Consider the following 24,363-nt stretch of genomic DNA (forward strand, 5'->3'; position numbering starts at 1 on the left):
GGTATGAATTTCCAATGCCCCTTTCATATTTTAAATTCTATATATGTATGTATGCATATATTATGGGTGAGAGTGTGTTTGTGTGTGCGCATGTGTGTGATCTCAAAATATGGCTCTGATCATGCAGCCTTGGAAATGAAACCCTGACATTTGTAAGGTCACTATAAATGAAGGAAAGGAGTTTAAAATATAATGAAATGATAACTTTCAAAATGTATCGTACTCTTTGGAAAGGACAATCTAAAGTTTAAAGTTAACTTTGCTCTATTCCAGCATTTTCTCCACCCTATGTTTCTAACTACAATTGGTCACTACCTCTTCACTTTGTCTTATCAAGATCATACTGACTATCAAAAGAGTGCTTTGAGAAATTATCAATCATTTAAAAACTAACCTGAGTTATCTTAAAATGGAAAATCATTCTGTTGTAGAAAAATTATTCAAATTGAAGTCAAAAGAATTGAACACTAATCCTGTCTGTCAACTACCAGAATCACTGGGCATTTCACCTTCTCAAAATCTGCTTCCCATAAATTGTAAATAATAAAATTTTCTAAATATTTTAGAAGTCATCACAAGTATCGAATTCATATAAAAATGATATTTAAAGTGTAAGTTGTTATAAAACTCTAACCACATTACTTTTAGTGTTATCCATAATCATGACCAATTTTATAATATTTGAAAAATCTGTTTGTTTGAATTATCTACTTGGACCAGGTACCATATTTTACAAACATTATCTCATTTAATTCTCTGAATGATTCTGTAGAGAGTAATATTTGTTCTACTTAAAAATACATAAGTAATAAAGAATGTGCCCAGAGTCACACAGCTATTAATTATCAAAGTCAGGAATTCCTCTGGACTCCAAAGCCCATGTTCTAAGCATAACTCAAGCTCCTATTTCAAACAATAGCAGATTAATCTAGAACATTTTAGTCTACAGCCATTAATGAATTCTTATGTTTAGTTATTGATAATTAAAAAACATCATCTTCATTACTTAAAAAGTAAGAACATCTAAAAACCTCTGCTCTACAGCTCTAAAAGTCAATGAAAACATAAAAGATTTATTTTTAGCTCCAGATACAAATGATATATTCTTAAGTTAATAAATATTAATAATTCATAGTAATTTTTAAAACTCTCAAGTAAAATATTAAACAGAAGGAATTCCTAATAATCAGTTTTAAAATGTAATTGTTATTTTTATGTCATTTATTTTTACTGACAAGCTAACTACCAGCAGTCCTCTGGCAACTACAGGTCAGTTTTAATATTATTTCTCTTATTTAAAAAAAAAAAACTTTTTGTTAATATTTCATTTTGACTCCTGAGAATTCTCTGATAACACAGCAGTTAACAGTACCCTTATTTAATAGATAAGAAAACTAGAGCATCAAACTTTATACTTTTAGCCTAATATTTTACCAAAATATAGCAATATATTTGAGGCAATCAAGGCCTGGATTATCTGATCTCACTTCAGTCCTTTGTCTATTAGAACCATGGTTATTACCTTTTGCTAAGAATGCCACCAATAGGATCAAAATGTCTGCCAAAAAGGATGTAGGTTTCATAGGATGTGAGGGATTTTTTTCTCTAATTATTCTCTCTGCATGCAAGGGAGACGTGCTTGCTCTCTCCTCTTAACATGGTATGGTTGCCAAACCAGTACCAAAGTTGCCTGGATTCATTCATTCAGCAATTTTTCATTAAATGCCTACCTTGTGCCAACTCCTGGTATGTATCTGTAATGTGACAATTTTTCTGGATTCCTAGTAATTGTCTACTGTGCCTTTGTCTATGTGCTGGTTAACCAAAATGTCTTCTCTTGCCCTAACTTAATCTTCATGTTAAGTGGTCTGGATGTGAACCTAATCTCTTTAGGTAAACTCCATAAAGGCAATAATGTGTGGATCGTCAGCTCCAAAAATAATACTGCCATTTTTATGTTATTAGAATTTATATCAAATGTTATATACATACAAGGAGGGAACATTTGTGAAATTATAAATGATCTCTGAGTAACACAATAATTCTTGGATAAAATGGTTGGTGTGATGTTTGAAAAGCAGAATGATATATGAATCATTAATCAAAATGCTTTATGAAACAAGTCATCCCACCTCTAAACTATAGAGGTCTTTTATGGTAGGATAAGCCTGCCTGGGGTTGTATGTAGGTATTAACCATATAGTAGCACAACATATTAAAAAATAAAACTGCTCTTCAGCCCATAGTCCCTTATCCAATGTAGAAAACTATTTACAGCCTCTAAAATCACCTTTCAACACACTTTCAAAAAATGATTTTAGGATCTATAGTGACTAATTCCTTTAATCTAAAAATAAACTGAAAAAATAATTTTAATATATTTTGAGAAATTTGTTTCTAAAACTTTAAAAGTCAGCAACAAATATCTAAATCAGTGCTCTGTTTTCCATTTATCTGTCTGTTTACTGATTCACTGAGTGATTCATATAACCCATAGTTATTGAGGACCTCTTAGGTATATAAAATGCCCTAAGAGAAATATGTGGAATGACTTAGGGGTGGGGGAAAAGTGTTAAAGCAAGAAATCCTTGGACTTAAATTTTCCCCCTTACTCTCCTAAAGACAAACCCACTTAATTAATAAAAAGTGGCTGAACCATATGACCAGTTCCTTGCAGGACTATGTCTTGTCCAAAAGGTCCATAAGAAATTTGTCCACACCAAAAAGGTCCTTGATAATTTGGTCCTGTCCAAAATCATTTGGCATGGACCAAATATGCTCATGGACATTTTATATAAGACCAAATTTTAAGGACCTTTTGGAATGAACCAAATGTCTTATGGACCAAAATATCTCACAGGTCAAAGGTCTTGTGACATATTGGTCAGTATCAAAAGTTGGCTAACAGCCCAGTTTCTTCTGGCCAAAGGAGATGGAGAATGGGGAACAGAGAGCAAGAGGGTAATACTCAACCCGTACTTTTCTCTCCTATGGAGTGGAATAGAAATCTCCTTTCTTACATGTAAACTATAAGAATGAGATCAGTACATATTTAGTCCTACCTTTCACTCTTTATGTAAGCATTTGATAATCAAAATGAAGACCAAAAAGTAACATACAATTTTCAAACATTGAAAGTGTGTGGGTGAATCCACTATAACCATTTCCACCAATTGCTGTACATGTCACTTTTGATAAGCTACCTAGTCTGCTTGAACTTTGTAGTTATTATCTGAAAGACAAAGAGTTAGGTATATTTCTTAGAGTGGTCGTGAAGAAGAGAAATAATACAGATACAAATTAATGACTAGCATAAAGAGGGACACATGTTAGATCCTTTCTCCTTTCCCCCTTCAGACTTAGACCAAAAAAAAAAAAGCAGCTGGATACTTTTTTAAAAAACACTTTTCAAAAACTAAACTAAGGTTAGGACAAGATTACTGTATTCAGTAATGCTCATTTTAATCTGATCATTTATTTGACCAAAAAAACTCCATATCCAAAGCGTTCCTATTATTGGAGACTGTACTGAATTATTTTACTCAATCTTCAAAAAATTATAATAAGGTAAGTAGGTGGCAAAATATCACATTCCCTCTTTTACTGGGTCCATGAGTCCCCAGTCATCCTTTCTATTTATTCCTCTCATATGTCAAGATACTATAAATCTATAGAAGGGAGAGAGACAATTAAACTTGAAAACCGCAGTTTCCAAGCAATAATTTATTATGAATATGCCTTTCAGGGATGTTAACTTTATTCTCATTTTTTATATGCCTGGAAGACAGAGTGTGAGAAAAATCAGCAAATGCATGCATCATATACCTGAGCGTTAGTAATATTATAAATTCTGCCACAGAGAATTTTTATATGATAGCTGGTACAAAGTCCATGAGGATTATGTTCTATTGCTCAACTGTCTTTGTTGCCAATTACTGTAAAGTTCTACTAACCCATTTGGAAGAGTAAAGGAAGAGATGGGAACCAAGGTTGCATTATACCGATTTGATTTCTGGCTGCTACAGTGTGCCTGAGAGGGGCCCTTTTGGGCAATTGTTCATATGCTTGAAGGGTTTCTAGAATACGGCTTGTTCTAGTCTTCTGTTGCTTCCTGTGTAGGCAATGACTGCAAAAAAACAAAAGTTTCACTATCATGGGCTTTCTCAATCTCCAACAAAATGCAATTTGCCACAATTCCACTATGTGGAGGGGTTTGGGGACTGAAGAAAAGGAACTGGCTGATTAGGTGAAGAACATAAAGTTGGGTCAAGAGAAGGTAAGGCAGAATTATACTCCTCAAATAAATTAATTGCCCCAGGACGAAGACACGGGCACTGTAACCAACACCAAATGTATTTTGACTTTAAGTATTTTTTTCTCTGCATTTGAGAAAAAAATATGCATATATCGCTAAGCACTCTCCTCTAATTTAAGACATTCCTATGCACATGATAACAGAATTAAAGTATCTTTCCACTATAATTTCATTTGAATTGACCAGTCATAGTCTTGCTAAATAGATTAAATTTGTTCTTTTAAAGTAGATGAGAATTTCTGTAAGGTGATATCTCTTTTTCTAATACAGTACAGTGAAATGAACTTGGTCTCTCAAGGCAGGCATTCATGGATTCAGGTTCTGATCCCATTACTAAGTAAGCTATTAAAGGAGACAATTACCAGGAATTGGGTTTAATTTGTCTCATCTTTGGCCACCAAGCGTTATTACCCCTATTTAAGTAACAGAGAAAATAAAAATCAAACATTTCCAAAATGTGATATTCAAATTACTGTCTTGTGTGTAATACTTCTTATAACTGGTTTGGAAGAAAACAAATGGATTTCAGTCTTTTTATCCTCCACAATGCTTAGCACAGAGTCTGCACAAAGTAGGCACAAGAGATTCCTCACCCCAAATCACTGGACATTGATACGACTGTGAATCACTCTGAAGTAATCACATTTCAGTGTGTACTGACTCCTTCATAATACAAATATAAACAGTTACTTAAAACCTTCCATTTGCAGAATTCCAAATAATACTAATTTACTGGTGGATTTTCATAGTTTGCCAAAAAATTAATATCCAGAAGATAAAATATCATATAGATATAACAATATGCCAATGCTTTTCCCACTCAAGAAAACAGCAACTAATATTCAGACAATTTGAACAGCTTTTAATAAGTAGAACCAATTATTATTCTCTTTGTGCACATTTCCTTAAATAGAACTTCTTAACTCCTTTGCTAACAATTCCCTCTTGAGAAGTACACTACAGATTTCCTAGAAAACAAGAATACTAGAGCAAAAATTAAGGAATGAAATGGCAAGCTAAGTAGTACACAAATCAAAGGACTCTAGTTTTAAGAATGGAAGGTCATTTAAAAAAAACTGGCATCTGGCTAATTTCTGTAATAGTTAATGTGTTAACCAATGGTTTTCTTGGGAATTGAAATCATATATGTGTACATAAGGAGATGAGACGTAGACAGCAGACTAGGTAAAAATAAAATCTGATAAAATTCCAAAACACACTTCTTTATATAACAAAACTATATTCATATTTTCCATATTGGTTTTTATTTTTTAACATCTTTATTGGAGTATAATTACCTTAAAATGTTGTGTTAGTTTCTGCTGTATAACAAAGTGAATCAGCTATATGTATACATATATCCCCATACCTCTTCCCTCTTGCATCTCCCTCCCTTCCACCCTCTCTATCCCACCCCTCTAGATGGACAAAAAGCACCGAGCTGATCCCCCTGTGCTATGAGGCTGCTTCCCACTAGCTATCTATTTTATATTTGATAGTGTATATATATCCATGCCACACTCTCACTTCATCCCAGCTTACCCGTCGCTCTCCCCTAGTCCTCAAGTCCATTCTCTATGTCTGCATCTTTATTCCTCTCCTGCCCCTAGGTTCTTCAGAACCATTATTATTATATTTTTTAGCATATACATGCGTTAGCATACAATATACATGTGTTAGCATACAATATTTGTTTTTCTCTTTCTGACTTTCTTCATTCTGTATGACAGGCTCTTAGTCCATCCACCTCACTACAAAGAACTCAATTTCATTTCTTTTTATGGCTGAGTAATATTCCATTGTATATATGTGCCACATCTTCTTTATCCATTCATCTGTCGATGGACATTCAGGTTGCTTCCATGTCCTGGCTATTATAAATAGAGCTGCAATGAACATTGTGGTACTTGACTATCTTTTAACTATGGTTTTCTCAGGGTATATGCCCAAGAGTGGGATTGCTGAGTTGTATGACAGTTCTATTTTTAGTTTTTTAAGGAACCTCCATGCTGTTCTCCACAGTGGCTGTATCAATTTACATTCCCACCAACAGTGCAAGAGGGTCCCCTTTTCACCACACTCTCTCCAGAATTTATTGTTTGTAGATTTTTTGATGATGGCCATTCTGACTGCTGTGAGCTGATACCTCATTGTAGTTTTAATTGGCATTTCTCTAATGATTAGTGATGTTGAGCATCCTTTCATGTGTTTGCTGGCAATCTATATATCTTCTTTGGAGAAATGTCTATTTAGGTTTTCTGCCCATTTTCGGACTGGGTTGTTTGTTTTTTGGATATTGAGCTGCATAGGCTGCTTGTAAATTTTGGAGATTAATCCTTTGTCAGTTGTTTCAATTGCAAATATTTTCTCGCATCCTGAGGGTTGTCTTTTCATCTTGTTTATGGTTTCCTTTGCTGTGCAAAAGCTTTTTAGTTTCATTAGGTCCCATTTGTTTATTTTTTATTTTATTTCCATTTGTCTAGGAGGTGGGTCAAAAAGGTTCTTGCTGTGATTTATGCCATAGAACGTTCTGCCTATGATTTCCTCTGAGAGTTTTATACTGTCTGGCCTTATATTTGGATCTTCAATCCATTTTGAGTTTATTTTTGTGTACAGTGTTAGGGAGTGTTCTAATTTCATTCTTTTACGTGTGGCTGTCCAGTTTTCCCAGCATCACTTATTGAAGAGGCTGTCGTTTCTCCCTTGTATATTCTTGCCTCATTTATCAAAAGTAAGTTGACCATATGTGCATGGGTTTATCTCTGGGCTTTCTATCCTGTTCCATTGATCTATATTTCTGTTTTTGTGCCAGTACCATATTGTCTTGATTACTGTAGCTTTGTAGTATTGTCTGAAGTCCAGGAGCCTGATTCCTCAAGCTTCGGTTTCCTTTCTCAAGATTGCTTTGGCTATTCATGGTCTTTTGTGTCTCCATACACATTGTGAAATTTTTTGTTCTAGTTTGGTGGAAAATGGCATTGGTAGTTTGATAGTGATTGCATTGAATCTGTAGATTGCTTTGGGTAGTAGAGTCATTTTCACAATATTGATTCTTCCAATCCAGGAGCATGGTATATCTCTCCATCTATTTGTATCATCTTTAATTTCTTTCATCAGTGTCTTGTATTTTTCTGCATACAGGTCTTTTGTCTCTTTAGGTAGGTTTATTTCTAGGTATTTTATTCTTTTGGTTGCAATGGTAAATGGGAGTGCTTCCTTAATTTCTCTTTCAGAATTTTCATCGTTAGTGTATAGGAATGCAAGAGATTTCTGTGCATTCATTTTGTATCCTGCTACTTTACCAAATTCATTGATTATCTCTCGTAGTTTTCTGGTAGCATCTTTAGGATTCTCTATGTATAGTATCATGTCATCTGCAAACAGTGACAGTTTTACTTCTTCTTTTCTGATTTGGATTCCTTTTATTTCTTTTTCTTCTCTGATTTCTGTGGCTAAAACTTCCAAAACTATGTTGAATAATATTGGTGAGAGTGGCAACCTTGTCTTGTTCCTGATCTTAGTGGAAATGGTTTCAGTTTTTCACCATTGAAAATGATGTTGGCTGTGGGTCTGTTATATATGGCCTTTATTATGTTGAGGTAAGTTCCCTCTATGCCTACTTTCTGGAGAGTTTCTATCATAAATGGGTGTTGAAATTTGTTGAAAGCTTTTTCTGCATCTGTAGAGATGATCATATGTTTTTTCTCCTTTAGTTTATTAATCTGGTTTATCACATTTATTGATTTGCATATAATGAAGAATCCTTGCATTCCTGGGATAAACCCCACATGATCATGTTGTATGATCCTTTTAATATGCTGTTGGAGTCTGTTTGCTAGTATTTTGTTGAGGATTTTTGCATCTATGTTCATCATTGATAATGGCCTGTAGTTTTCTTTCTTTGTGACATTTGTATCTGGTTTTGGTATCAGGTTGATGGTGGCCTTGTAGAATGAGTTTGGGAGTGTTCCTCCCTCTGCTATATTTTGAAAGAGTTGAGAAGGATAGGTGCTAGTGCTTCCTTAAATGTTTGATAGAATTCTCCTGTGAAGCCATCTGGTCCTGGGCTTTTGTTTGTTGGAAGATATTTAATCACAGTCTCAATTTCAGTGCTTGTGATTGGTTTGTTTATATATTCTATTTCTTCCTGATTCAGTCTCGGAAGTTGTGCTTTTCTAAGAATTTGTCCATTTCTTCCAGGTTGTCCATTTTATTGGCATATATTCCTTGTAGTAATCTCTCGTGATCCTTTGTATTTCTGCAGTGTCAGTTGTACTACTCCTTTTTCATTTCTAATTCTATTGATTTGAGTCTTCTCCCTTTCTTTCTTGATGAGTCTGGCTAAAGTTTTATCAATTTTGTTTATCTTCTCAAAGAACCAGCTTTCAGTTGTACTGATCTTTGATACTGTTTTCTTCATTTGTTTTTCATTTATTTCTGATCTGATCTTTATGATTTCTTTCCTTCTGCTAACTTTGGGGGTTTTTTTGTTCCTTCTCTAATTTATTTTAGTGTAAGTTTAGGTTGTTTCTTTGAGATGTTTCTTGTTTCTTGAGGTAGGATTGTATTGCTATAAACTTCCCTCTTAGATCTGTTTTGCTGCATTCCATAGGTTTTGGGTCCTCGTGTTTTCATTGTCATTTGTTTCTAGGTATTCTTTGATTTCCTCTTTGATTTCTTCAGTGATCTCTTGGTCATTAAGTAATGTATTGTTTAGCCTCCTTGTGTTAATATTTTTTACACGTTTTCCTGTAACTGATACCTTGTTTCATAGTGTTGTGGTTGGAAAAGATACTTGATACGATTTCAAATTTCTTAAATCTACCAAAGCGTGATTTGTCACCCAGGATATGATCTATCCTGGAGAATGCTCCATGAGCACTTGAGAAGAAAGTATATAATGTTATTTTTGGATGGAATGTCCTATAAATATGAATTAAGTCCACCTTGTTTAATGTATCATTTAAAGCTTGTGTTTCCTTATTTATTTTCATTTTGGATGATCTGTCCATTTGTGAAAGTGGGGTGTTAATGTCCCCTATAATTATTGTGTTACTGTTGATTTCCCCTTTTATGGCTGTTAGCATTTTCCATATGTATAGAGGTGCTCCTATGTTGAGTGAATAAATATTTATAATTGTTATAGTTTCTTCTTGGATTGATCCCTTGATCATTATGTAGTTTCTTTCTTGGTCTCTTGTAATAGTCTTTATTTTAAAGTCTATTTTGTCTGATATGAGAATTGTTATCCCAGCTTTTTTTTTTTTTTTTTTGATTTCCATTTGCATGGAATATCTTTTTCCATCCACTCACTTTCAGTCTGTATGTGTTCCTAGGTCTGAAATGGGGGTCTTGTAGACAGCATATATACAGGTCTTGTTTTTGTATCCATTCAGGCAGTCTATGTCTTTTCGTTGGAGCATTTAGTCCATTTACATGTAAGGTAGTTATCGATATGTATGTTCCTGTTACTATATTCTTAATTGTTTTGCATTTGTTATTGTAGGTCTTTTCCTTCTCTTGTGTTTCCTGCCTAGAGAAGTTCCTTTAGCATTTGTTGTAAAGCTGGTTTGGTGGTGCTGAATTCTCTTAGCTTTTGCTTGTCTGTAAAGGTTTTAATTTTTCCATCAGATTTGAATGAGCTCCTTGCTGGGTAGAGTAATCTTGGTTGTAGGTTTTTCTCTTTCATTACTTTAAATATGTCTTGCCACTCCCTTCTGGCTTGTAGAGTTTCTCCTGAAAGTTCAGCTGTTAACCTTATGGGGATTCCCTTATATGTTATTTCTTGCCTTTCCCTTGCTGCTTTTAATTTTCTTTTTGTATTTTCTTTTTCGTAGTTTGATTAATATGTGTCTTGGCATGTTTCCCCTTGGGTTTATCCTGTAAAGGACTCTCTGCGCTTCCTGGACTTGATTGACTATATCCTTTCCCAAACTAAGGAAGTTTTCAACTATAATCTCTTCAAATATTTTATCAGTCCCTTTCTTTTTTTCTTCCTCTTCTGGGACCCGTATAATTTGAATGTTGGTGCATTTAATATTGTCCCAGACGTCTCTAAGACTGTCCTCAATTCTTTTTATTCTTTTTTCTTTATTCTGTTCTGCTGTAGTTAGTTCCACTATTTTATCTTTCAGGTCACTTATCCGTTTTTGTGCCTCAGTTATTCTGCTATTGATCCCTCCTAAAGAATTTTAAATTTCATTTATTGTGTTGTTCATCACGTTTGTTTGCTCTTTAATTCTTCTAGGTCCTTGTTAAACATTTCTTATATTTTCTCCATTCTATTTCCAAGATTTTGGATTACCTTTACTATCATTACTCTGGATTCTTTTTCAGATAAACTGCCTATTTCCTCTTCATTTGTTTGGCCTGGTGGGTTTTCACCTTGCCCCTTCATTTTCTGTGTGTTTTCCTGTCTTCTCATTTTACTTAACTTACTGTGTTTGGGGTCTCCTTTTAGTAAGCTGCAGGTTCATAGCTCCTGTTGTTTTTGGTGTCTGCCCCCAGTAGCTAAGGTTGATTCAATGGGTTGGGTAGGTTTACTGGTGGAGGGGACTGGTGCCTGTGTTCTGGTGAATGAGACTGGATCTTGTCTTTCTGGTGGGTAGGACCATGTCAGGTGGTGTGTTTTGTGGTGTCTGTGACCTTATTATGATCTTAGGCAGCCTCTCTGCTAATGGGTGTGGTTGTGTTCTTGTCTTGCTAGTTGTTTGGCATAGGGTGTCCAGCACTGTAGCTTTCTGGTCATTGAGTGGAGCTGGGTCTTAGCGTTGACCAGGAGATCTCTGGAAGAGCTTTCACCATTTTATTTTATGTGGAATCAGGAGGTCTCTGGTGGACCAGTGCCCTGAACTTGGCTCTCCCACCTCAGAGGCACTGGCCTGACACCCGTCCAGAGCACCAAGACCCTGTCAGTCACACGGCTCAGAAGAAAAGGGAAAAAAAAGAAAAAATGAAAGAAAAAATAAAATAAAGTTATTAAAATAAAAAATGTTAAAAATAAAAAAATTAAAAAGTAATAAAAATAAAGGAAAGAAATAAAGAAGAGAGCAATCAAACCAAAAAACAAATTCACTAATGATATCAAGCGTTAAAAACTAAAAGAAAAACAATATGTGGACAGACAGAACCCTAGGATAAAGGTTCAAGCAAAGCTATACAGACAAAATCACCCAAAGAAGCATACAGATGCACACTCACAAAACGAGAAAAAAGAAATATATATATATATATAAAGGAAGAGAGCTACCAAATCAATAAACAAATCTACCAATGATAATAAACTCTAAATACTAAACTAAGATAAACATAAAACCAGAAACAAATTAGATGCAGAAAGCAAACCCCAGGTCTACAGTTGCTCCCAAAGTCCACTGCCTTAATTTTGTCATGATTCGTTGTCTATTCAGGTATTCCAGAGATGCAGGGTACATCAAGTTGATTGTGGAGATTTAATCCGCTGCTCCTGAGGCTGCTGGGAGAAATTTCCCTTTCTCTTCTTTGTTCACACAGCTCCTGGGGTTCAGCTTTGGATTTGGCTCCACCTCTGCCTGTAGGTTGCCTGAGGGCGTCTGTTCTTTGCCCAGACAGGACGGGGTTAAAGGAGCAGCTGATTCGGGGACTCTGGCTCACTCAGGCTTGGGGGAGGGAGGGGTACGGATGCAGGGCGAGCCTGCGGCGGAGGGTGGCATGATGTTGCAACAGCCTGAGGCGCACCATGTGTTCTCCTGGGAAAGTTGTCCCTGGATCACGGGACCCTGGCAGTGGCAGGCTGCACAGGCTCCCGGTAGGGGAGGTGTGGATAGTGACCTGTGCTTGCACACAGGCTTCTTGGTGGCTGGAGCAGCAGCCTTAGCATCTCATGCCCGTCTCTGGGGTCCACACTGATGGTTGCGGCTCGCGCCCGTCTCTGGAGCTCCTTTAAGCGGCGCTCTGAATCTTCTCTTCTCGTGCACCAGGAAACAAAGAGGCAAGAAAAAGTCTCTTGCCTCTTCGGCAGCTCCAGACTTTTTCCCGGACTCTCTCCCGGCCAGCCGTGGTGCACTAACCCCTTCAGGCTGTGTTCACTCCGCCAACCCCAGTCCTCTCCCTGTGCTCCGACCGAAGCCCGAGTCTCAGCTCCCAGCCCCGCCTGCCCCGGCGGGTGAGCAGACAAGCCTCTCGGGCTGGTGAGTGCTGGTCGGCACCGATCCTCTGTGCGGGAATCTCTCCGCTTTGCCCTTTGCACCCCTGTTGCTGCGCTGTCCTCCGTGGCTCTGGTGCTTCCCCCCTACCCACCCACCATCTTTGCCAGTAAAGGGGCTTCCTAGTGTGTGGAAACCTTTCTTCCTTCACAGCTCCCTCCCAGAGGTGCAGGTCCCTTCCCTAGTCTTTGTCTCTATTTATTCTTGTTTCTTTTGCCCTACCCAGGTACGTGGGGAGTTTCTTCCCTTTTGGGAGGTCTGAGGTCTTCTGCCAGCGTTCAGTAGGTGTTCTGTAGGAGCTGTTCCACATGTACTTGTATTTCTGATGTGTTTGTGGGGAGGAAGGTGATCTCCACGTCCTACTCCTCCGCTATCTTGAAGGTCTCCCCCCCATATTGGTTTTGATATGAGGAACTTCTCTTTATTCATGGACCAAGACAGCTGAAGAGTGTTTATACACCGGAATCTGGAGATATACAGAGTACAGTCTTCACATAATATAATATTTCCACCTTCAAATCAAAATATTTCAAACTAGAGTCATTTTCTAATCCCACCAGCTGTTTCTCTTATAATCACTAACTTGACTAATGACCGTTGGTAATTCAACTGGCCACTCCAAAAGTGTACGTACCATCCTTAGCATCCCCTTAGCCACTGCTCTCTGGTCAGGGGCACATCTGGTTACTAAAGCTCATCAATTCTACTTATAAAATAGCAATTGGAATGTGCCCCATCTCTTCTGTGAGTGCAAGAGTTGAGTTCCAACCCTCATCAACTTTCACCTTGACCATTGAAACAGTTTCTCAATTGGTCTCTGAAGAGATTCTCCACTTGGCCCTGGAATTGTCTTTATGAAATATGGACTGGTCATATCACATATATATGTAAACACTTTCAATTCCAATGCTTATAGAAAAATATTTTAATATGTTAAAAGATTTTTTAAAAGTCCCCCAGAATTTGGCACTAAACTCCCTTCCTGCCATGGCTTCAATTAACATCCCAACATCTAGATACAGTCCTCTGTTCTGCATATATTAATATGCTCTTGTCATATCACTATGTATACATTTCACATACCTCTCTTTCTTGTGCATTTCTAAGCATCCTTCAAAATTTAGTTTATGTGAAGATGCTTTCGATCCCTGCCTCAGAAGGAAAATAATCCATGGTTTAGCCCAGTCTTTGATGTTCCCATATCACTTTTTTCTGCATCATTTAAAAAATTTATTAGTTAATGAACCAGTCTCCAACTAAACTCCAAGCTCCATGAGAATAGTCTCTGTCTTACTCATCCTTTTATCTCTATCCCTTAAAAATCCATGACACAAATAAGTAGAAATAAATACTTGTAGAGTGAATGAGTGATCATTAATGAGATCAAAAGATCCCAAGGCGTGTCACTTGCCAGTGTAGTTTTGAAATTCACTCTATAATGTTCAATAAGCAACAGACAAAATATGAAACATCAGGAAGTGAAGTTCCCATGAGAAACATTAGATCAGACAAAATTATAATTTTCCTAGTTATATCCCCAAATCTATTTTTATAGATGCTGAACACTTAGAATTCTATTAACTACTGTTAAAATGAGACATAGAATTTCTAGAATAATGCCCTTTTTCTCATTTATTTATTTATCAAGCATTTATGGAATACTATCAACACTATGCCTTTCATGGATTAGGGACTCAACAATTAAGGACTCTCTTGATGAGTACCTCATATATATCTCATAATATGCATATGTGTTTATTCAATACCATTTTTATCATTTTTTATTCTCTTAAGTGGGAGTATTTTGTCATTTGGGACTGGCTGTGGTTTTTATCCTTTCCTATTTTAGATGTTAGGTGATCCTTGAATTTCCCAATAGTTTATATGCACGTTAATTACAGACAATTACAAAAGTTCAATTTAGTTGCATATATACTCAGCAATGCTGTCCATAATGTTCCTAATTAAGTATTACCTTAGCAGATTTATTGACAGAAACATTTTTCTTTATCCAATTAATTTCTTGGAGTATAAGGAGAAATTTCAGAATCAAATATATGTTTAAAGCCCAGCAGATGGCAGTGCAATGCTGGTTTTAAGATTAAGAACAATAACAAAAAATGTTATTGAGCTTAAAGATTTTCCAAAAACTTTAAACTGTCATTGTTATTCTAATCATAGACCAAAAATATTCAAATTCTCACATTGCTTAGAAAAATAAAAACATATGTATTTATCTAGTAGGCATACAAATATATTTTTAGAATTACACCTAAAATTTCCAAGTCAATTTCTAGAAATAAAATGTGTTTCTCAGTCCACCTCTATATCTAGAAATGTGGAAGAGGAGAAGGGGAAGGAAAGGACAGGTTGAGAGGTGCAAATTGATCAGATCATGGCCAGAGTATGGCATGGAGCCATTCAGGGCCATGATTGCACCTTTCCCCCTAAGAACCTCTGATCCAAGAAGCAAGGAGATATTGAAAAGAAATAACCTTTGGGTTTCTCATGCTCAATGCGCTGGGAACTTTAAGCGTTTTATTTTACTATAAAATAGCATTCTTTGACAAATTTTGCTCTGCAGGATGCAAACCTTGACTTCAGCCACTATATTTTCAAATTATAAGTTTATAAGTAAACGAAGTGGCTACTAGATACTGCAGATGATGTGATACATATTCCAATAAATTGCCCCACATTACACATTACAATCCTAGGAGGTGTAAATATTGGTGACTAAATGTCCAAACTGTAGTACTGATTTGTCGAGGTTAAAAACCAACAAAATAAACATCATATTTGACATCTATGAGGAAATATGTATCATTTCTTCAAAATTTAAAACTCTAAGTTTTTAGAAATGATCAATTCATTAAATGAAATAAATATTTCTTTTGGAAATTGAAATACATGCTTATAAATAAGCATATACTTACCCAAATGACAAAAAATACATAATAACCATCCAGACATTGTACATATCTCATTAGTTGGAAATTAAATCTACTATGTGGGAGACTTATAAATCCAATCTTTTTTTAAAAGGAAATGTCTCAGTAGAGTGCCCACCTGATTCAAGGCTGTGTGCTGATGCTCTAAAGTGTATAGCAATTGATTTATTTTGTGATGGAGAATTGAACTGTCCAGATGGCTCTGATGAAGACAATAAAATTTGTGGTAAGTGATGACCTTCCCTCCCTCTTCCCCCTTCTTTTCCATCCTCCCTCACTATGTACTCACACACATACACACACACCCCTCAAGTACCAAAAACTACTGGAGAATGAGGTATTCCAATAGCCATGTTTATAATTTACTACAAAAATCTTAAAAAATAATTATATTAATATTTCCTAAACTTTATTTCAACTTTATGACATTAAGCATATTAATTAAACAGAATTCCATTTGACAAGTGTAGAAAGAATGCTGTGGTTAATGTCTGGCGGAGGAGATTGGCATTATTTTTCATCCTATATTAAGCTACTACAAACTATTATGAATTTGAACACTTTTTCACCATCTTATCATAATATTGGTCATTTTATTTTTGCCATTTTAACAGTTTCTAACTCTGTAATCACCACCCCTTAATTTTGATTGTTGCCTTTATTTACCTTTTGGTAAAGAAACAAAAGATATATTAAAAACTGTACTTGTGTTGTAGTTCTGTGAATAAGGGAAATCAGCTACAAATAAGATCTTCATGTTTGATCAATAAAATATCTGTGTTTCTTTTGGTAAATTTTGGCATTTGTTTTGAGTGCTAATAATTTTTTAAATCACTATTATTATTATTATTATTATTTAACATTTAAGTAGTACTTACTAAATGCCAAACATGGCTCTAAGTGATATAAACATATTTCTTCTTTGGCTTATTTCTTCATTTTATCACTGGGTAATATACACATGAAAGATTAGCACATAAATGTACATACAGATTGGTAAAGAATGTGAGGAACTATCTGAACGATTCTAACCTATAATTTGTTCTTAAAAAATTAAACGTCAGGAATTGGACAATTTTTTGGTGTGGTTTACAATCAGTTTAAAAATTGACCATGAGCACCATTAGTTCCCGAAATGTGAAGAGGCTTTAGTTACAATTTGCTACCCTGTGTTCTTCTATTATTTGTTACACTTTGCTCTTCTTGCTTGATGTTAATTGAAGATGAATGTTCCATTACAAACTGAAGTTTTAAAAATTACCTATACCCTCAGTATATACTTGAAAAGACAGGCAGTTGTTCTGTTTCCCAGAACCAACTCAAAAACTGGCAACTGAAGAGTCTTCTACTGAGCAATCCTAATTCAAATGTTCTTGGATAAAATTCAAACTTCAGAGTTTAGCTACATACTTTGAAGTGCACTCAGAGCATATTGGAAGAAAGTGTAGGCTACAAAATATTTTTTAATCTATTTTATATAACTAAGTTACTCAAAGAAAAAGAAAGCAACATCCTATTTTGCTATGGTTTTCAGGCAGTTTTCAAAACCTTTCCACAGAGAATGTGATACAAGTGTGCCATCATGAGGTAATAAAAGTGATGCTGATTTATATTTCAAAAATAATGTGTATCAAAGTGAGACACATACCTTTAAGCCTGTATAATGATGATCGATAACTTTAAATGGGGAAAAATATATAAGATGAATAAGCAGGAAATGAACCACACCTATTATGTGCTCTTTACTGTCATGGAGGTTATAATTTTCATAATAAATTAGTATCCATGCTTATCAAAAAATAACCATAGAAATATCCGATGTGTGGCAACTTGTCCTAAAACAAGTTATAAGGCCATGAATTATTTTTCTTAGTCATTCTAAACTCATGACATGAACCTCACTATTAGAACTGAATTCTCTAAATTTGCCTGAAAGACATAATCAAACTGCATTATTATTTTTCAATATCATGGAGGTTTTATGTTAATTTAAACAGTATCAATTCACCATCGATGTCACTAACTTTCTTAAACCTCTGAATCCTCGTTTGCCATTTTTTCTCGATTCTCTTATTTATTTGTGTTTTAAAGTTAGCATTATATCTATTTTTGAAAAACAATTTAAAGTTGTTATGGAAAAAGTGGACAGATCAATTACTCTATCCATCTAGGATTTTCAAGCATATATAAGTTGTTTTATTTATTATTTAATCATGAATGATTGTGAGTTCTTCACCTCAGCACCACCTCGAACTTCTATAGCATAATTTCTACATGAAAGCCCCGTCCATCAATCTACGTTCACTGAAAGATTTTTAAGAGAATTCTTTATGTGAAACTGACCTTTGCTCTATCTCTTTTTTCTCCTCCAGCTGTGAGCTCTAATTCTAGTTTGTGTTATTAATAGAGTCATAATAATGTTGACTTGTTAAACAGCTTTTTTTTAGTCTTTAGTTGTTTAGGTTTTCACAACTTATAGCTGACTATAGCAGAACCAAGATTTCTTTAAATTGTTTTTTTCTTCTGATGAAAATTGCATCAGCAGGGAAGTTCACTTTTTAGCTGACCTATGAGAAGAAGAGGTGCTGACTCACAGCGTTTAGGCTAATGTTCAGGCCTGTTTGGAAGTTGGCAAGTGTCTCCATAGATTGTTTGCATGCACAGTGTACGTGCATGCCTTATAGTTATGTGCACAATAGATGGGCAGAGATCACGTTTGATTTACGTTCCTGGAGAATTCAAAGCCCTGAGAAAACACACAACTAATAAACATTGAGCCAGCAGAGGGCTCTCTCCGTGGGTCCTAAGAACACACCCATAGGAATCCCATTCCATTACAGGCAATTTCAGATAGTGCAATAGAATAGCTGATATTATTTGACAGGCTCGTTGATCTCTCACTGAGAATTTTTTCTGATGCTACACTTAAAAGCACTTCGTAGTCAAAAATTATAATCCTGAATACCCAGTAGTCCTACTCAGCCATGGCTGGGTTATATCTGTTTTGCCAAAAGTCCGTCCTGCTTCATGACATGTAACATTAAGTTCTCCAGAAATATCCTGAAATTAAATGAAAGAATGTACGAGAAAGTCCTTAGCACAAGCCCATATCTTGAAATGATCATATTTTGGCATTCTGAATGTTGCTATGATAAGTAGTTCAATATTATTGTAATTTTATTTTAAATGTGTTCAGGAATATTCTTAATCTTTACTTAAGTGCAGGAATTCTCAGAGAACCTTTAGAGCAGAACTAGACCTGTAGATTATCCATTTCCACTAAAACTCAGCAACTTCATAAAAAACTGAACAGGCAAACTGATCATATTCTTAAGGGCAAGCTAAATATTATGATAAACAACCTTAGCAATGTAAGACAATTACAGTTTATTTATCACTTACGTTATATTCCAAGAAAGATGGCAAGAGGCTGTGCTCTGCAGGCATTCAGGATGCCGGTTCCTCCACCATCCCTTCTGTGCCAAGTTCTCCCCTGGATCCTTTGCAACCTGCTGAGAGAAAATGGAAAAATGTTATAGAAGATCTTTTTAGAAATCATATCTGGAGATAAACACAATTACTTTCACTATAGTTTATTAACTGGACTCTGTCACGTGACCCATTTTAGGATATGCAGTCTAGTCACGTACTTAGAAAGGGATTGAATAAGGGTATGGCAAACATACAACAATCTCTGCCACCAGGGTCATCACTCAGCTTTTTGGAAATTTATGACCCCCATTGTACAGCCCAAAGCTGTGGATATCTTCCTCCTGAATATATAGTGAGTGGACGTGAAGAATTACTAAAGTGTTACCAGCTTTGCAAATAGATTTTACAAATTCTAAAACCCGTCTTGTTTTGTTCCCTTTTCCACTCTATCTTATTTTGCTCCCTCCTGTTTGTTGTGAAGTGCTGTTGCAAACGTGATCTATATTCTAATTTTAAAAACACTGGACATGACGAAATTCTTTTAATTTTCTGTTTTTTCTTTCATTTAAAATTTCTCTCTCTCTCTCTCTCTCTCTCTCACACACACACACACACACACACACACACACACACACACACATCCTGCTTTTCAACGACAGTTATGTCACCCTGATAGCTCTATATATTGCGGTATTAGGCTAATATCAGATATTGCCTGGTTTTGAATCAACCCTTGTAAGCTGGAAGAACTTATGTTAGTTAACTTAGCCGCTCTGTACCTCAGCTTCCCCACCTAAAACTTCATAAATTTGTGATGAAGGGGACATTAATACTTATATAATGACCTTAGAGCAATGCTGGCACATAATAAACATTCCACCAATGTTAACAGTTGTATTTTAGGGTTGGTAGGATTGATTGCTCTTCCTTACTGTGTTCCTAAGTGTCATAGTTTAAATATAAACTATTTATAATAGTAGTGGATTTTCTTGCACTGCCTATACTCTTGGAGCCCACATGTTTCTTGACAAACTGTGACTAAAAAGCTCCATATATCACTAAAAATACAAGCAGACACTATTCTTACTTTTATGGTCATTGAAGCTAAGGGATTAATTGTCTCATTTATTTGGCATGGTTTGTGATGAGCAGAGAGTTAAGAGTTAAGAAGGAGACTTTTTTTTACAACTAGAAAATGATTTAGCTCTGCATTAAACAGACATATATTTTACTGTTTATCTTCAAATCATACAAATTAGCCTTAATTGTCCTTTTTGCTCCAGCAAGTATTACACATAAAGTGATTCAGTTCTCTCAACAAGTCACAATTTTTTCTCTTTAATTTCTTGAAGTCTATGAGATTGGGTTATTATCTTTTCGGTTCTTAATTTGTTCTTTTTTTTTTTTCCTTGGGAATTGGGCTATAATAATTCAATGTATAATCCAATGCAATTAATTCTTAGGATATTATTCTTAAACAGATTTTGAATCTTAAAATTTATTAACTTTTTCTTATGCCTCTACCTTATATGCCTTTTAAAAATATGCACCAAAAGTAGCAAAAAGCCAACCAAAATGTGGGATTTTTACCAAGATTTCTATGTGCTTTTCAATTTCTTTCTTCTGTTCATATAAAATATTTGATGTCATATAATAGCTTGTGTTTTATAACTTGGCAGAATTACTGTGTAATGTTACAGTGGGTTTTTCCATTTATCAATTTAGGATTAGTTTATTCTGCACTCAGATTCCAAGGGCAGCAATTTAATTTTGATAAATTTCCTTGATTTCCCTTCCCTCTATCAACACTTCTGACATACGAGGAATAAACAAAATACCAAAAGAAAAAGGACACATTCCAGGAGTCATTATTTTAGAATTATGGTGTCAACAGTAGTAAGAATATAGAAAATAACCTAAGAAAAACTAAAGATTGTGAAAATCAAATCAGTTTTATTTTTAATGCATACTATACATAGCACGTATAAAATAAAAAGCTACAAATTATGACTCCTGGTTCATGCTTTCAAGATTTTAATCTAGTAGGAAATGACTCAGATATAAATTAAGACAACTAGTAATTCATGACATTAAGATGTAAGATGTAAGATAAGTACATGAAGTAAATGTGCTACAAGAATTGAAAGAGGAAAATGAGTTGTCATGGGAAAGAAAAACACACTCAGGAATATTGAATGAAAATACTGAGCTAGATTGTGAGTCCATACAAAAGGAGCAAAAGTGATGAAGGTTAAAAGTTGTGTGCAGTAGATTGAATGGAAGAATCTCTTCAGGCCCCTTGCACCATATGTATCATTTGCCTGACCATTTTCTGATCATTTTCAAGAAGAGGTATCACTTAGTGAGCATAGATGAAGTTCACCCTAGCTCCAATTTAATGGGGAGAATAAAAAATAGTATTTGCTTCTTTAAAATGGAAGTTTACAATTCAGATATATTTGTTTTCTTACAAATATAAAAGAATACACTAAAAATGCAACTTAACTCTGGGTATTTAGAAATAGAATGGTTTTCTAAAGGATCTATAATGGGGTGTGTAAAAGTATTTGAAAATAGCTAATAGATTTAAAACACAAAATCTGATCTATTACCATTCGATCATTTTAGTTTTGTGAAATGGCCTTGTATAGATTTAGTCATGAATATTCTATGAAAGTTCGTTAGGCAATTTGAATCCCATTTCGTTTCAGAAATCCTTCCAAGATTGTTTTGTCTAACATTAATTGCCATTTTTTCACAGCCACAGCTTGTGATGGAAGATTTTTGTTGACTGGATCTTCTGGGTCCTTTGAAGCTGCCCATTATCCAAAGCCTTCTAATCCAAGTGTTGTTTGTCGGTGGATTATATGGTAATATACCATCTTCTATTCCCTGTTCTTAAGTCATAAAGTCTCTCTCTGATGCAGTTAGTCTTACCATCTTTAGTAATGCATTTATTTTTTGGACATTTTTTTTCATTAACTACGAAGCAAAACCTTCCCAACTGATACCCTGTCCAAGAAATTTCTCTCTCATTCTTAAACTTTTAAAAAGGATTTTTGCCCTATGAACAATAAATGGGGCCATCTCATTGGGCTTTGTAGAAAGTTTTATTCCATATAGTTGGCACAAATCAAAGGCTGCCAAAATTAACAGCATGCCTGTATGTCTGTGTATTGCAAGAAAATGTATTTCACTTAGCTGCATCTTAGCTACAGAGTAGTTCCTTTGCTATTAGGCTTGCATCCATGTGAAATCTCCGATAGTGTGATTTGGTCATGGCAGATCAAGAGCTGGGAAACCCATTATACTCATCCTTTTTGTTGTATCTTGAATAACACTTAGTTCATTTACTATATATTTGACCTCCAAGTCTTAATTCAATTGACGAATCCAATCATTATGAAGATCAAAATAATCAAACTGCTGATAGCTGGTCTACTTTAATATTTGCCTAAACGTTTTTCACAGAGGAGTAGTACCTAATGTTTCTCTCAGATATTTCAAAGTAAAATCATTTGTACTAGAATAAATATAAGGAGCTCTGAAATAAACTCATTACATTTTTTTAAGTACAAGACTTCTCATAGTCTTAAATAAGTTAAGATGCAAGTAAATTTCCCCCAAAATATACAGTTGACCCTTGACAACAGAAGGCTTAGGGGCGCCAACAGCCCATGCAGTCAAAATCTCCATATAACATTACAGTTGACCCTCTGTTCTATGGTTCCTCATGTTTTGTGTAGTGTTGTAGTATGCATTTATTGAAAAAATCCACATATAAGTGGACCCACACACTTCAAGCCAGTATTGTTCAAGAGTCAACTGTATATATATTTTCTATTAAGCCACTGAACATTTTTCCCCACAGAGCATTCAGCACAAGTACTCTGTGGAATTCACTTTGAGAAATGCATTCTAGTTCGTTCATTTCTCTTAACAGCTGGATGGGATTATGGTTTCCCAATCCGACCTACTATATATTTATTTTAATCATTGTGATAACTCACTAGAAAATGAGGAATCAATATAACAGCTGGTTAAAGAAGGCTAAAAGACAGAGATTTGGGTTCTTGCCAAACAAATGATAGGAAATGACCCCATAAAGACTCACAAGAGTTGTTTTCCTGAGTAGACATATTCCAGAGATGAGATGAGGTATGAAGGCAAGATTGGTCTAAACACATTTACTTGGCATTATTCAGGAAACCAATAACATCTTGTTCTGCTTAAATAATTTCTATTTTGGAGCTCAGCCTCACGTAAGTCATGTGATATAACTAAGAACACAATTTCCTTTTCTTCATGCTCTAAACAACATGTTGCTTGTGTGCCAAAGATAAGATTTTGTATTTAAAATGGCAGTTCTAGGTAATTCTTGTCAAGTGAAAACTTAAAAATTTAGAGGACATCGTTTCTAATATAATCACATCATATTTAAAGAGAAGCATTTATAAATGGCTATTAGCATTGTTCATAAAAAAATGAAAAATATTCAATTCTTTACCTAAAATGTCAGCAGAAAAGCTTAGAAAAATCTTAAATTACTTCCTTTGAAAATGGAAAGAAAATGAATTCTAACTGATCTACATTCCTAACTACACAGTGATTTCTTCATGTGATCTTTGGAATTTTATTAATACTAAATAATGATAATTTAATTGTTCAATCCACTTCTTAGTAGAGCTAGGTCAAAACTACAGGGAGGTCTTATAAGCAGATCACAATAAACTTTTGCTATAATAGTACATAATATCATTTATGTAATAATACACTATGTTAATTAAAGATTTGTATGGTTCTATTCTTTTTACTTCCTTTTCCATCACTTAATTTTTAAAACTATTTTAAGAAATCCACCATTAATCTAGGCATGATTTTTAAAACCTATAGAATCTAAAATAAGTAAATACTGTACTTCATGACAAAATTATGATTTAAAATTATATAAATAATGTAAGTGTATTTTCTTCTCAAAACTGATTACTACATTAGAGGTGCATTAGACCTGATGGTTTCTTTTTCCTAATGGTGATCAAAATGGGGTAAAGGCAATAATGTTTCTTACAAGCTTGGAAGACCAAATAACTTGTGGAGAAATGGTTAAGATGCAATTAAGCTATATTTTGGGACCACATGTAGCAGAGTGTCAGTGATGGAGAATGTGAGCACTGGAGACTGTCTGCATGGGTTTCAAATCTGGTTTCTTCAGATTCAAGATATGTGATCTCAGACAAATAACTAAATTTCTTAGACTCAAAATCTCTACATCTATAGAGTTCAATATCTCTAACTACAGGGGTCAAAGTCATTATGAAAAGCAATATTGAATGTAAAACACTTAGCACTCTATTATATGCTCAGTAAAAATGGGCTCTAAAAAGCTTAGCTATTGATACAAAAATGTAAAATATAAAAATTAAGTTTAGGAAATTATCCACTCCTTCAAAAATTCAGAAGGTAACTGTGGTTAATATTATAA

At 34.9% G+C, this 24,363-nt stretch overlaps 1 protein-coding gene across 1 annotated transcript in view; it reads left to right on the forward strand.

Moving 5' to 3' along the window:
- The window catches only part of TMPRSS15 (transmembrane serine protease 15), a 146,495-nt gene that overhangs the window by 12,645 nt on the left and 109,487 nt on the right, over positions 1 to 24,363 (forward strand). Inside the window, exons 5-7 of the mRNA XM_060099785.1 lie at positions 1,236 to 1,269; positions 15,544 to 15,675; positions 21,643 to 21,751. Of these exons, the coding sequence (XP_059955768.1) occupies positions 1,236 to 1,269; positions 15,544 to 15,675; positions 21,643 to 21,751 (275 nt within the window). The remainder of the gene's footprint in view (positions 1 to 1,235; positions 1,270 to 15,543; positions 15,676 to 21,642; positions 21,752 to 24,363) is intronic.

This window comes from Mesoplodon densirostris, chromosome 5 (assembly GCF_025265405.1).
Source record: "Mesoplodon densirostris isolate mMesDen1 chromosome 5, mMesDen1 primary haplotype, whole genome shotgun sequence".
Taxonomy (NCBI): domain Eukaryota; kingdom Metazoa; phylum Chordata; class Mammalia; order Artiodactyla; family Ziphiidae; genus Mesoplodon; species Mesoplodon densirostris.